At 30.5% G+C, this 13,714-nt stretch overlaps 1 protein-coding gene across 2 annotated transcripts in view; it reads left to right on the top strand.

The window, feature by feature from the left end:
- Positions 1-13,714, top strand: part of Axn (protein axin) — a 31,699-nt gene that overhangs the window by 14,214 nt on the left and 3,771 nt on the right. For both annotated transcript variants that reach the window (XM_074142047.1, XM_074142048.1), the window contains exons 2-11: positions 2,247-2,372; positions 2,958-3,149; positions 3,272-3,617; positions 3,704-3,946; positions 5,146-5,481; positions 7,036-7,173; positions 9,154-9,304; positions 11,229-11,336; positions 13,338-13,431; positions 13,531-13,643. In XM_074142047.1, coding sequence (XP_073998148.1) covers positions 2,327-2,372; positions 2,958-3,149; positions 3,272-3,617; positions 3,704-3,946; positions 5,146-5,481; positions 7,036-7,173; positions 9,154-9,304; positions 11,229-11,336; positions 13,338-13,431; positions 13,531-13,643 — 1,767 coding nt within the window. In that variant the 5' untranslated portion in view covers positions 2,247-2,326. The remainder of the gene's footprint in view (positions 1-2,246; positions 2,373-2,957; positions 3,150-3,271; positions 3,618-3,703; positions 3,947-5,145; positions 5,482-7,035; positions 7,174-9,153; positions 9,305-11,228; positions 11,337-13,337; positions 13,432-13,530; positions 13,644-13,714) is intronic.

Raw genomic sequence — 13,714 nt, forward strand, 5'->3', positions numbered from 1 at the left:
TACCATGTTGTTTATAAACACATAATTAGTAAAACAACTAGCTGAGAAATATATGTTGAATTTGTCTTTTCCAGAGAATTTACAGATTTTATTATTTAATGCATTTTCATATACAAAAACAAGTTTGGATTCTTTACATTTTTATTTTAAAAAAAACAAACTAACTAATAAACAAAAGAATGAACCAAACAGATTTCACAAATTACTCTGAGATACTTTAATTTTGATGGGGCTGCAATAAATATAAACTACTTAAGTAAGTTTTTTACCTAGAAAAGATTGCTGTAGGAAGCTATGTTATTGAATTTTAAAATTAGTGGACATATTTTTTTATATTCAATTTATTCTATTTCTTGTATAAATTATTTTTGGATAATTTTTGCCAAAATAAAATTAAATAATATTTATTTTAGGATTAATTTTTCACTTTCCTTAAAAATAAAGAAATTATTTTGAATTCCATTAAAAAATATTCATTTTATAATTTTTTGTTATTTTGTGATTATATAAAATCGGTTAGTTTAAACCAGTCTACTTAATTTAACATAAGACATTATTAATTTAAAAGAATTTGTTTTTATTGCTAAATTAACTTACTTCTTGAAAAAATAATAATTTTTGGTTAGAATAGCATCCAGTTCTCAAGAAATTGGCATTATTACTCGTGAAGTACTTCCTTAAATTTTTTTATCCATGTTTTCTCAGTTTCAAAATGTAATGATCCATTGCTAAGTACTTTATAATATTGTTTACCTACTTATAACTTTTTTTTTTAAACATCTTATACCTACTTAAGCCTACCAGACAGGTATCCTTCAAAAATCGTGATGATTGACAGGCTGTATTATATCAAGTTTCATAATTCTTAAAAGATCCTTTTATTATGTTTAGAAAATAATTCTAAAGAGGATCGATTGATGTTGCGCAGATCTGTATTGTTTGCATAGGGTACAAAATGGATATGAGGGAGCGTGGATTTCAGCTAGTATGACTTTACGTAAGCGTACGTAAAGGTCTACGTAAACTATTGCAGCTGCCTCTACATTGTTTTCTATCTTCTTTTCTTATATTACATGAAATATAGTATATATTACATCGATTTAATATATTATTTAATATTTTAATTCTTAATAACATGGTAAGTTCCTTAAAATGTGACCTTAGTTACTGAGTATTTGGTAGTGCAGTGCTTAGTTTGAGATTCTCTTAGTTTGAGATTTTTCTTTACTTGTTTTTTGCATTTGTTATTATATTTTGCATGTTTCATTTACATTTTATGTAATTATTGATACGAATTGTATTGAACTTGTGAAATTTTTGAATTTTTGATTTTTTTTATGTTTCATTATTGTAAATAATCATTAAATAAATAAACAATTGTTCAAATTCTTTCCTTTCAGCTGCATAATAAAAGTTGATTTACATTTTTATTTATTTATATAGTTAAAGTCAGTTCTTTTTTCATTATCTTTTTTCTTTTAACATCTTAAATCCATATCTTAAGGTCCATATTTTAAGGAAGCTTGGGTACGCCGATCAATGTCAGCATCCGAATTCTCCCCTCCAAAACACATTTTTTTCTTTCAATGTGAGTCATACAAGCAATTGAATAAAAAAAAAAAGTTATACATATGCATTAAATAAGATCTATTATACAAGGCATTCATATTTAGCATAAATCTTCTAATTGCTTCTTTCATATTTCACTTACTGTTTTGGAAGTATAAGAAATTTCATCGTACATATAATATACGCTTTGTATCTTTTTTTCCAAATACCCTACCATTTCTAAGTTGTTTTTCATTTGAATATTTTTTTTTTATTAGCTCGTTTTTCTTATTTGTTTTGCTGTAAAGTTATTCCAATTTGTTCATATAAGCACATTCTTGTTTATCCCTAAGATGTTAGTTGGTTGTTACTAAAAAATATTTAGTTTAATTAATTAGCAATATATTGAGATTTAAAAGTTATGCTTATCTTTTTATCAATATTTAGCTAATTTTTGTTTTTGGAAACAAATAACTGTTTAAATAGCTAATTGTAAATTACATTTTAGCTCTTTGTTTACTAGTCTCACTGTCCATTTATTATAATCTTTATAAATCATTATTAATGCAATAAGATTGTAAGAAATCAGCAGCATATTTGCTTCATGTGCTGCTGAAATCTGACGGCCTTGATAACTTACAAAATATTTATAACGTTTCTAAATATTTGCTATTTTTTTTCGAATTCCATTGTTGCAGTTTGTATGTGATGTGGCGACGGCGGAGAGTGCTTGGGTGGAGTGACACTGCGCGCTGCCAACCAGCTCGCAGCAGTAGAGATGAACGACTTCCATTTCAACCAGCCAAGACCTCCAGTAGTACCAGGTAGAGTGTGAATCGAAACCATATAAGTAGAATTGGTGCAAAAATAAAATAAAGAAAAAGCATCACATCTTATTGAATCTTTCCTAATGTTCATTTAATAATATAACGCAAACATTGTCATTCATCAGTGAATGCCAGGGAATATCTTTCATTTTTAAAGCAGTTCGGTCTTTAAAGTCATGCCTTCTCTGTTTTTGCTGGAATGCTTTATATATTTAAATACCTATCTAGATATCTAATCTACAATAGAAACTGCTATTAAATGTAATACGACATGGATCTTCCGATTAAGAACTTAATTCAGATTAAAAAACCGAAAAATAGTAATATTTCGTTAGAAAAGATTTGTATTTGAACAGAAAACCTTTAAAAATTATTATGATAATTAGACACCTCTCTTCCTGATATTGCCTGCAAAAGGCCCTTATCAGTGTCAGCTACTGGAGGGTCCGAGTTTTAACCTTACATTACTAGATTTCTTACAGATTGTCCATCATGGAGCTTAAATTTGTTGTGGCTACCTTTGTTGCTCTCTGTGGTAGGTCTTCATTGTGTTTGAAGACTTATCAACCTTTCTTTTTTTAGGTGAGGAGACTGAGGGGGCTTCAAACGGATTGAACAGTGATGATGTCGGCCAGTCAAGACAGATTCACCACCAATCAGCCGTTACACCAAGATCCTATAACACAGCATTATCACACACAGTGCAGGGTAAGTTAAAGGAAAGAATGAATTTACGAGCATTGTGTACATATAAATTGGAACACTACTTGAGTGGTAATAATTATTTATTTATATATATACTTTTTAATAATAGATTATTTTTAAAAATTTACATCTAAATAACATCTCCTTATCAGTTTATTTACACTGATGTTGTTACTAATATTGTTCTTCAGATGGGGATGCTCCACTTGGCTTCGAACCGGAGGGTCGCAGTGTGTCACCGCAAAGATGTCACACTGAACATTGTCCCAGCGAGGTTGGGCGAGACCAGCTCGATCTAAGGGTAGAAAATAAATGTGGCCGAAAGTCTACCAGCCCACCTTCATCGCCACCATCTTGCCTACAATGGGCGAGGGATTTACACTCATTACTTGCAGATCCAGATGGTGTGGCTTTGTTTCGCACCTATCTAATCCAAGAAGGACATTCAGATCATTTAGATTTTTGGTTTGCCTGCCAGGGCTTAAGGAAACAAACCACTGATGAAAGGATTGCTCAGTTCCTCAAAGTAATTTATAGGTAAATAGATTTTGCTGAAAATTTGTAACATTGTAGGTTGGCATTTATTTAAATTTAAAAAGATTACACATAAAACTTTGTTTCAGACATTACTTTCTGAAATCTCAATTAGGCATAGAAGAAAACTTAAGAAAGACTGTACACAGACGTATGAAAGAATGTGGTCGTTCCTTGGATAAACCGGATGTAACGATATTTGATGAAGCTCAAAATCAAGTGGAATCTATCATTAGAGAGACTACTTATCCAAATTTTTTGAAGTCTGAAGTATATTTGGCTCATGTCAGAAATGTACAAGCTAGAGGGACTGGTGATGAACCAGAACAAAGGTGATTTATTTTTTTTGTAATTTAAAATTTCTCCTTTGGGGAGCTAGAATCTCAGGCTTATTTTTAACATTAATTACAAGAGAACAGTTTAAATGTTCTATTATATAATAAAGAGGTTTTGTGGTAAACACGAATATTTCTTGACGCGAGTACTGAAGTATTTTTGAATAGCATACATTTGCTGACTTTGTAAATTGGTTATTAAGTTAATTTAAGACTGGTTTTCTTGAATACCAAGAGGAATCTCCTAATAAGAATAAATAGCCAAAAATAAGGATTTCCACAAGTGAGATTCTGAGGTCATATAGGCCAATTAGGCCCAACTTGCTGGTCGACGAGAGTTTGGGAAAATTTATTACTCTTGAACCCTATATACCTGCACATCACGTTGCCTAATGAGTGCACTATTATAGTTTGAATAAAGATGAATTCATAAGAGTCGTAGGTGAAAATCTCAAAGCTTAGGAAGACGAGATTCAATAACAGTTCCTAGTCTTAATTGGCTATGAAATTACCTAAGCAAGACGTGCAACTACTCGAATAACTAAACGCCTTTATAAAGCTATTGCAGTCTAAGGGATTACTTGCAATGCCTCATTTGGATGGGCTAGTGATTAAACCTGTGATTTTGTCTGAGAATTTGAATTTTTGGAGATCTCCTGATGCTTTAAAGCTTGCTGTTGGAACATTTCTCTCTCTTGAAACTGCCAAGTCTAACTGCTAGCAGTAGAGTGGGCACTTTTATTGTGGGAACCATAATGAGCGTTGTTTATTGACTGATTAACCGAGCTTCATTGAATTTAATCCAATCTAAACCATAGAATACGTATTGCTAAACTACGGCAGTTTATTAACATGGCGAATTTGTTTGCTCTTTATTATCTTCTTAAACGCTGAACCATCTACTGCTATCCAGTATTGTTGGGGAAAGTGAAAGAACCATTTTTTCAGGATTCTTGGCAATAGGAATAACATATTGCATATCCTACTCGCACTGATAGTAATGTTAGAATGCTTTGTTTTACAACCTTGAAACACGTCTAGTTCATAATATCACATAATTCATTTTGCAGACGAAAATATGGTCATTAAGAAGCCACAATAGTTTTATATAGGTCAAATTTGATTTTCCACTGCAGACACTCTTTCATCTAACCTCTATTATCAATGATACTTACTATCCTTTTATCTTTGTACAGAAGCCCATCTCCATGTATGAACTTGAGCAGCGGCGGCAGTGGGACAATCAGTCCTGTTGATCGAGGACTGCCTAACCAACCAGCTCCAGAGTACATTAATCATGCGACTGTACCACCTGTATCAACCAGTCTGTTAGCCACTGTTCATGAAGATAAGGAACTGGTTACAACAAGAGATGAACATAAGCTGTTAACAGATGTACCCGTTGGGCTTCCAATGATCCATTCCTTACCAACTTCTTCTACGTTTCCTCCATTAACCAAAGATATGTTAATTATGACACAGAAGAGGAGAGCTCATGATGTTCGACCAAGGACAGAAACATTTGCTGCAGGGTAAAATAATGATAAACCTAAATCATGTTTTATACTTTTTTTTTTTTAATTTTTAGAAAATTAGTTTTTATGCTTTGCAAATAATTAGCTGAAAGAAAAAATTAAGTTTACTTGTTGAACAGTATAAATCGCTATCTATAGATTTTTTTTTCTTCAAAGGAGTCGAAATTTTAATTTACTAAAGTTCTTTTGTTTTCTAAACGAGTAGACATAATGAAACTATCATTCTTCTTCTTCTTCTTTTGGGGCGCTACAGTCCTCCTCAACCAGCCTCCTTCATTCCTCTTGATCGTGGGCCCTAAAACGCTATCTACGCACGTCCATGCTCCTCAGGTCTGCCTCCACATCATCCTTCACCTCATACGAGGCCTCTCTCGATGATGTCGACCCCCTGGAGTGCCATTAAGCATTCTTCTGGGCAAGCGTTATGGTTCCAACCGCTCCACATGATCCAACACCTAAGACGTCCTTGTTTATTGAAGGCCAACGCTAACCTCCTGAATTGATTTTTTTTTTTTAGTTCAAAATAAGAAATTAGTACATCCTACACTAATGTTTAGATAACAAACTATAATTTATTGAAATGTCGTGGATAAAAACACGGACTAAGAATACAATTTTCAATATTGTTGCTATTGATTGCTCCATTGTTAAAAAAATCTTCAAGCCTTAACAATAAGAAGGATAGTAATAGCAAACTTAATGTCAAATATTTGTCTATTAAGATGATTAACTTGTTAGAAAATTGGGGCAAAGCTGCGTAGAAAACCTATGATATAGACAAATACAAATTTAACAGATGTAAATTTAACAAACGAAAAAAAAAGCTTCGATTAATATGAAGATCATTGAAAGCATTAATTAGATTAATAGTTTTAATTAAGCATTGCTTTAATGCTTTTTGGAGTGTTTTTAATTTTTGTTCAGTTTTTTAATTTTTTATTTGCACTTAAAGTTTGCAGAATTCACCTTGCAAGCGTTATTAATTTTGCTTTGGGTTGAGGGTAATTCGTGATTGTGATCAAAATTTTTATGTGATTAGTACTATGGTAATCAAAAATCCAGGATTAGCCGGGGCAGTATTAATGACCTTTAACCTGGCTTTTTTGAAGAAAATGATTTTCACTTATAAATAATAATTAATATTCAAACTTTTTTTAAATTTGCCTTTACAACTTTTACTATACCGTTCATAATCTCCTAAGAGGTAATTCAACTAATTTATCTAACTGGTATACGCAAATCTATTTTGCAATTAATGGGACTACATAATTGTACTCTCTTGAAGTCGAGAAAATATATTTAAATTAAATTTTGAATGTATATATCTAAATATTAAGATTTCATCCCTTTTAAATATTGAAGGATTGAAGTAGTGAAGTGAAAGTTTTTTATTTCAACATTTCTTGCAATTTAAGTATGTTGCACTTTTTGTTTTAATCACATTCACATTATTTATTTAAATATTTTAGATTGAAAGTTCGTTTTAGAAGTAAGAATGCCAGAGCATGTTGTGCGCTATGTTGCATGTATTTTTATTTATTCATTTATTAGAGTGTTCATGCACGGCAGCAGCAAAACTAAGGCATACTCATCATACAACCCTGTATCCAGACAAGATTCAGAATTACAATCACTCAGCTCTGATGCAAGAACTGAATCGGATAATATGTCATTAACTGATAGTTCTGTGTAAGTATTTCATTTTCTGAGCTTTTTTTTTTTTAATTGTATCTATTTCGAAGTCTTTTTTTTATTTTTTGGCACTTTAAATAGGGCCTCTCCAAGAGTCTCTAAAGGAAATAAGTAAATTCTTTCTCCATTTCATTGATTCCTTTTTTCTTAGTCTTCTCTTTTACTTGTAGATCTTTTTTTTATAGACAGAAGTGAGGTATGATTCATTCTCTTTTGCCGAGAACCGCCGATTGGCACCTTCTTTAGTTTCTTGATGTTGGATCCTCTTTCTTCTTTTCTGATATTCAAGTAATTTGAAAGAATTCCAGCTGGACTGGGAGGCTTCCCGTTTGAAGAGAACTCAGAGTGTCCACAATCTCTTCATCAGAAAATTCCAGTCTACAAGTAATTTTTTCCCCACTACATCTGTGGAATCTTTTTCTAAAATAATTCCCAGGCCTCACTTGTTGCGGTAAGGATACTTAGTAGGTTTCTTCACGTTTCTCCAAATGCCCCTTCGTATTTCTCATCGTCTTTTCCAGTTTTCTCGCATAAATAGATCTTAAGATTCGGATCTAGATTTTAAATTATGAGGTAGCCGTTAGTTCGATTTTAGCGAACTTAGCAAAATTGTTCAGAATTTGTTTAATGCATTTAATTTTTCATCCAAAGATAACCATCAGACTTGATAATGCGTAGAGATTTTAATGAATTTATATTTGTCTATAAAATTGTAATTTATTTAAAGAATTTATTACTTTTATTAATTTTCAATACTGTTAAAAGGTACTGGTTTAGTTAAAAACATAAAATAAAATAATTATATAAATATAAATAATAAATAAAATAAAATACGGGGTTTCAAAGTTGGTAAATGATAGAAAGGTTACTTTAAATATATACTCATCAATATTTTAAATTATACGTTAGTGACGTAAGTCCTTGTTGTAGAAGGTTTCTCTATATTTCAAATAAATTAAGAAAAACCGTTTTTTTTTTGGCATTTAAATCGAATCGTTAATAATTTTTAAAAAAAATTTAGTGAAATTTATCAGGGCCAGTGGAAATTTATTTGTCTAATTAAAATATTCATTTTATAGGTTTAGTTTCTTTTCATTGAAATGTATAAATTAAGTTTTGATTCTTGCAGAAATGATTCTATTATAATAAGGTATATTATTGATCAATATTTTACGAAATATATTTTCTGCATTACTTTTCGTTCATCAATTGGCCTTTTTCCATTATCTGGATTAAACTAAACAGTCTTAGCTTGAAACATGAAGACTAAACATGAAATAAATACAATTATTTTTACCTCTTATAGCAAATTCAAAATCAGCGGTAGTTTCAAACGGGTATTTTATGAATCACATGAATCCGTTGTGTTTAGTTTTTGGGCGGTGCTTTTGATCTAATGTTTAAGTATAGTGTTCGTTGTTAGCGAAACCTCAACTAGCAGCAGTATGGTTTTAGTTAACTTGTTGTTCACAGGATGTGACGGTGTTGTTGATGTAGTCGTGAATTCATAGTCATCTCGCAAAATATAATAGGAAAGTGGAATTTAGGTGTTTGAAAGTGAAAAAATGTTAAGGAGAAGTTCAGAAGGATTACAATCTTCCAACATGCAAACAGATCTTGTTTAATCTTTCTTTAATCATTAATCTTTTATACGTTTTTCATTCGTCTTTCATCATGTGGTCACAAATTCAGCAAGTTATGTTAAAAATCAAGTAAAGATATATTTATATTATATATTTTCTAACTATTCATCTTTTTTTGGGAGCCCAGAAATAAGAATATTTATGCAGAAGTAGCTTGCTTCATTTTTGGTGTTACCTATTTCAGGTGTAACTTTAACTTCAGTCTTTACACACAGTGTGATATCAATTTCAAAGCTCAACCAGAATAAATGTTATTTTGAACATTGCACATTTATGTGCAGTCTATTTGATGAAAATATTTTTTTTTAATTATTTTTTTTGTCATATTTTTTAGGGACGGAGCTGCTGCTACTTTCCATCATCGAATGACTCGTAAACAATATCAGCGTCATTGTCGACAAGTTAAAGAATCTGCCAGCTTGAATAGGGATCCACATATGCATCATACCGTCATACCTCGCACCCAAAGAATGAATACAAATCAGGTAACTTATTGTACTTCAAAAAAGAATATTTTATTTTTATTTGAATTTTTTGAAAGCTAAGGGAGTGGAAGAATTTTTTTTGCATTGCCAGAAGTCAATGAATGACTAACAGGAACAAATATCATCCATTCCAAATAAGTATTAGTATTGCCAAATATTAGGATCTATTCGATGCTAATTCTATTTTTATTAATTAAATTTAATTCATGGTGGTGCTGCCATTTTTGGGATATATATTTTCTAAAACCCAACATAACCCTTCACTACATCATTTTTTTGTTGGTTTGAAAAGATTCTGATACAAGCTTCCGTAATTCATTGCGAATATGGTAGAAAATTGAAAGAAGCATTTCATTTTTTTTTAATTACCTTATTTTGATAAGTAGCCATTTGGATATACCATGCATTTTTATCTTACAGATTTAACGTGAGATTTGACTATAACATGTGTCTAGCTTATCAAACAATAAACCAAACACGTTAGTTTAAAATTAATTAAAAGAAGGTTTTGCAAGTTAAAGAAAATATAAAAGATATAGAAGATGACAATGAATTTTTTATACCTTTGTTTTCAAGTTTTGTTTTATGATCTGGTCATCGAGATATCTAGTATACGATATCACTGTCTTGAAAGAAAGTTAGTTACGAAAGATTTACGAAATGCGATTGTTTTTCATTATTCATTGATTTCACTCTTGTAGTAAGGCATCTCTATCAGTTTCGACATCTGCAAGTTCCTCTCTAATATTTAAAAGCTTTGCCGCCGGTACACCTTGAAAATTTTCCGATTTCGGAGATGGATATAGAATCCAAGAATCCTTTAACTGTGTCAATTAAAGCAAAAAAACGAATCAAAATGCAAATTCAATAACAATTTATCCATCTTAGGCCAAATAATATTTCTTTTAAATTTTATACAAAGTAAACTGTTAAATATTATTGTAGGCGTTTTAGAAATTAATGTTGCAAACGGTTTTTTTTCTAAGGTTATCTCTATATTGTTATATAATTTTATAACTGTAAATATTTTTTAGCGTCACGCATTTGTTTTATAAAAAAAAAGTTAGTTTTTATTTCTTTAAAACATGTTTTCTTAAGAGTACAATTTTATTCAAAATTGACCATAAGAATATAATTGTAATGAATTACAATAGTACTTTTTTATTCATTTTACTGGTAAAACGATTGAATCCAGTGATATTTAATTTTAATTATGTAATAAACGTGACATCCTTAGACGAAGTACGTGTTAAATAAATGAATCCTAACAAATGCATTTGATAAGTAATAACCCAATTATAAAAGATATGAATAATGTAGTTAACTGTATGTAATGGTTTAGTTTGTTATCATACTTACATATTACTTGTTTGTTTTTTCGCTTTTTATTCCTTTTGAATTTATTAGACGTAAAAACTGGAATATTATATTGTTAAGTAAAGTAAAGTAATTGCCTATTTTTTCAGGCGGGCTTTAATCCAACTACCAATTAGGTGTCGTGGACGGATGTTATATTATTATTTTATTTTTGCATGTTGAGAGATTATATCCAGTAGTTGTCCTTGTGATAAGAGGTTTAAGTATTTTACATATCTGAGCTGCTCTTTTATAGCATTCGGAAATTAATACGTTTAATTTTACGTTGTTTTTTTTATTATATATATATAAATCAGATAAAAATCTGATGAGTTAGAAATTTTTGTAATGACATTAAATTTACCGTAATATGTATAGTATTAATAAACCGTTGCATTCTGATTTCGAAATTGATAGTTCTGATGATGATGATCCATTTGTCAATATTATGGAGCTAATTGGTCCTACATATTTTCTTAGTGAGGTAGAATATTCAAAAGAATTAAATCGTATAATTTTTATTTTTTTGGTAATTTTTTCATCAAAATTTAATTATCAATTTTCCAAGGTTCATCAAATGAAACCAGACGAGTTTGCAGCTGTTCTAATTGAAAAATTAGAAAGTGTTAAACGGAGTCAAGAAGTTCAAGAGAAGCTTGCTTATAGATTGTTTAATGTAAGTAATTTTTTTACCATTATTATTGCCTATACTAAATGGTGCACAATTAAAATTGTAATTTGAGGGTAGTTATGCGCACAACCGAGTTTCTGGTAGTACTATTTGTAAGCAGTTTGATATCACTTTCTACTACTTTATCAGTGACGTCCTTGAATGTTGTTTAGATCAGTTTTATTATTAGAAAACTAACCAAAAATAGATTGCTTTCCTTTAATATTATTTTATTACATGTTAGTAAATACGCAACCAAGTATTAACTTCTCAAGTTAAATAACATTTAATATGGTTAAAAAACCATATTTATAAAATTGTTACGATGATATGATATGAAAACTGATGATTAATCTATGTATATACGTATGATGTTGGACGAAAGTAAGAAACCGGCCAGAATGCAAAAAGCATGCATGCTTACAGATATAGAAACAGATATACTTACAGATATAGAAGCAGATATACTTACAGATATAGAAACAGATATACTTACAGATATAGAAACAGATATACTTACAGATAAAATCAACGATTTCCAGAACTGCGGGCCGAACTAAAAATTTTCAATTTTGAAATTATTCTTTATTGAACGCTAGAAAAAACCGTGAACAAAACAATAAATTAATTATATAACTCTTCGATTTTTAATACTTTAAATATGACATTTGCCGATTTATATAATTTTTTTAACATTTATTTAACTCTTAACTCTTGAGTTCTATTTCAAGCTTCTTTACCTTTCCACACAAATAATTAATCAAACCGACTTGGTTATCGATTAAGATTTAGTGGCTGAAGCAAAAATGAGTTTTTGGTTTGTACTGGTACTATAGTATTTTTCTTTCTCTGGCAACTTGTAAGAGGAAATGGATTAGATTCTATATAGTTTGTCAGAAACTTTACATTCTCCACTGCGACGCTGAGGGTCTATAGACTCTCAGTTAAAGCACCTCCTTCAGTGACATTTGTTTAATTATGCAGTAATTAGTGTAGTGTTCACAGGCTATTTGTGAAGGTATGAGCTTTTCTTTTCTGAAGAGCTGAACCCTGAGCCCCACAAGGCGTTTACAAAGACAAGTACCTGCAGTGCCGTTTCCCTTCTTTTTGACAAAACCTAGATTAGCTTTCCTTTGCCAGGCCCGTATGAGATGAGATTCCTTTTTCTACTGTTCCTGATTTGAAAAAAAACTTAGGAATTACAATACTTAGACCTCTTGCTCAGTAGGGTACAGTATTTACTCATTTGGCCTTTTGTTATTCTTTCTGATTTTTTCGAGTAATTTTAATTCTGTTCTGGAGACGTCAGAATTTGATGTTGTAAGTGTTAAGGGTGCGTTTTATATTGTCTGCTGGACTATTTTGAAATGGCATTGACCATACATTATACCTGCCAAATTATCTTGTATGCTCCTATTGAATTAGTTATATTACTGCATCGTAAAATAATAAAAAAAATGGATCTAAGATGAATGTTAAGGACTATTCCAATTTACTAATACAAACTCATTATTTTCCTTACGGTACAGAAGTCAGTATTTGTATAAACTGGAAATTTCAAGGTATTTGGTCAAAAACTTATAGAAACTCATTTGTATTGAAAATTAGAAATGGTACTCTTAACTCCGTTTGTTCAATATGCTCTGACAATTAGAGTGACCTTCACTTTTTTTTTTATTAACAATTGTTTCGATTAGGGGAAAAGAAACAATAAAGAGTATTGTGTAAGTGGCGAAGTATTTTTCGTTATTATTGTAGATAATAATTATTAATATTATAACCTGGCTAATTAACTAAAATAACTGACTGAGAAAAACTAACCAAATAAAAATAATTAAAACCTCTCAGGCACAAGTACTTGTACATTTGAACTATTTTCTTTTCTTAACTTCCAACAATGGAATGATAAATTCTGGTTATATATATATATGTTATACATATGTATATTCACAAATGTGTTTTCTCAGGTCTTCAAGGTTTGTTTTATATTTTTGTAAATTTATTTAGTCGGAACCTGGATCAGTACCGTCTGCAAAAACCTTGGCCGATGCTATCAGAGAAAGATTTCAAATCGATGAAGATAATGATCAGGATATATTAGGTTCGTAGAATTATATTTAAAAAGAAAAACTATTCCTTGAGTTTAACAGATTTGTGTAGTTTTATGTAATTAATTTGTATTGATAACCCAATTTTGCAGATCAGCATGTATCGCGAGTATGGTCGGATCAGACTCCATCTAGAACTCCTGGAGTGGCTTCACCAAGGCCTAGATCTCCACCAGATCATCTGCGTAGGATGAAAACAAGCAAGGTATTCTGAGTTAATGCTTCTAATTATCCATTTAATTGATTTAATGACAATTTCTTATTTAAAACAATATT

Source organism: Rhodnius prolixus, unplaced genomic scaffold (genome assembly GCF_049639745.1).
Source record: "Rhodnius prolixus isolate KJV_2025 unplaced genomic scaffold, Rpr scaffold_6, whole genome shotgun sequence".
Taxonomy (NCBI): Eukaryota; Metazoa; Arthropoda; class Insecta; order Hemiptera; family Reduviidae; genus Rhodnius; species Rhodnius prolixus.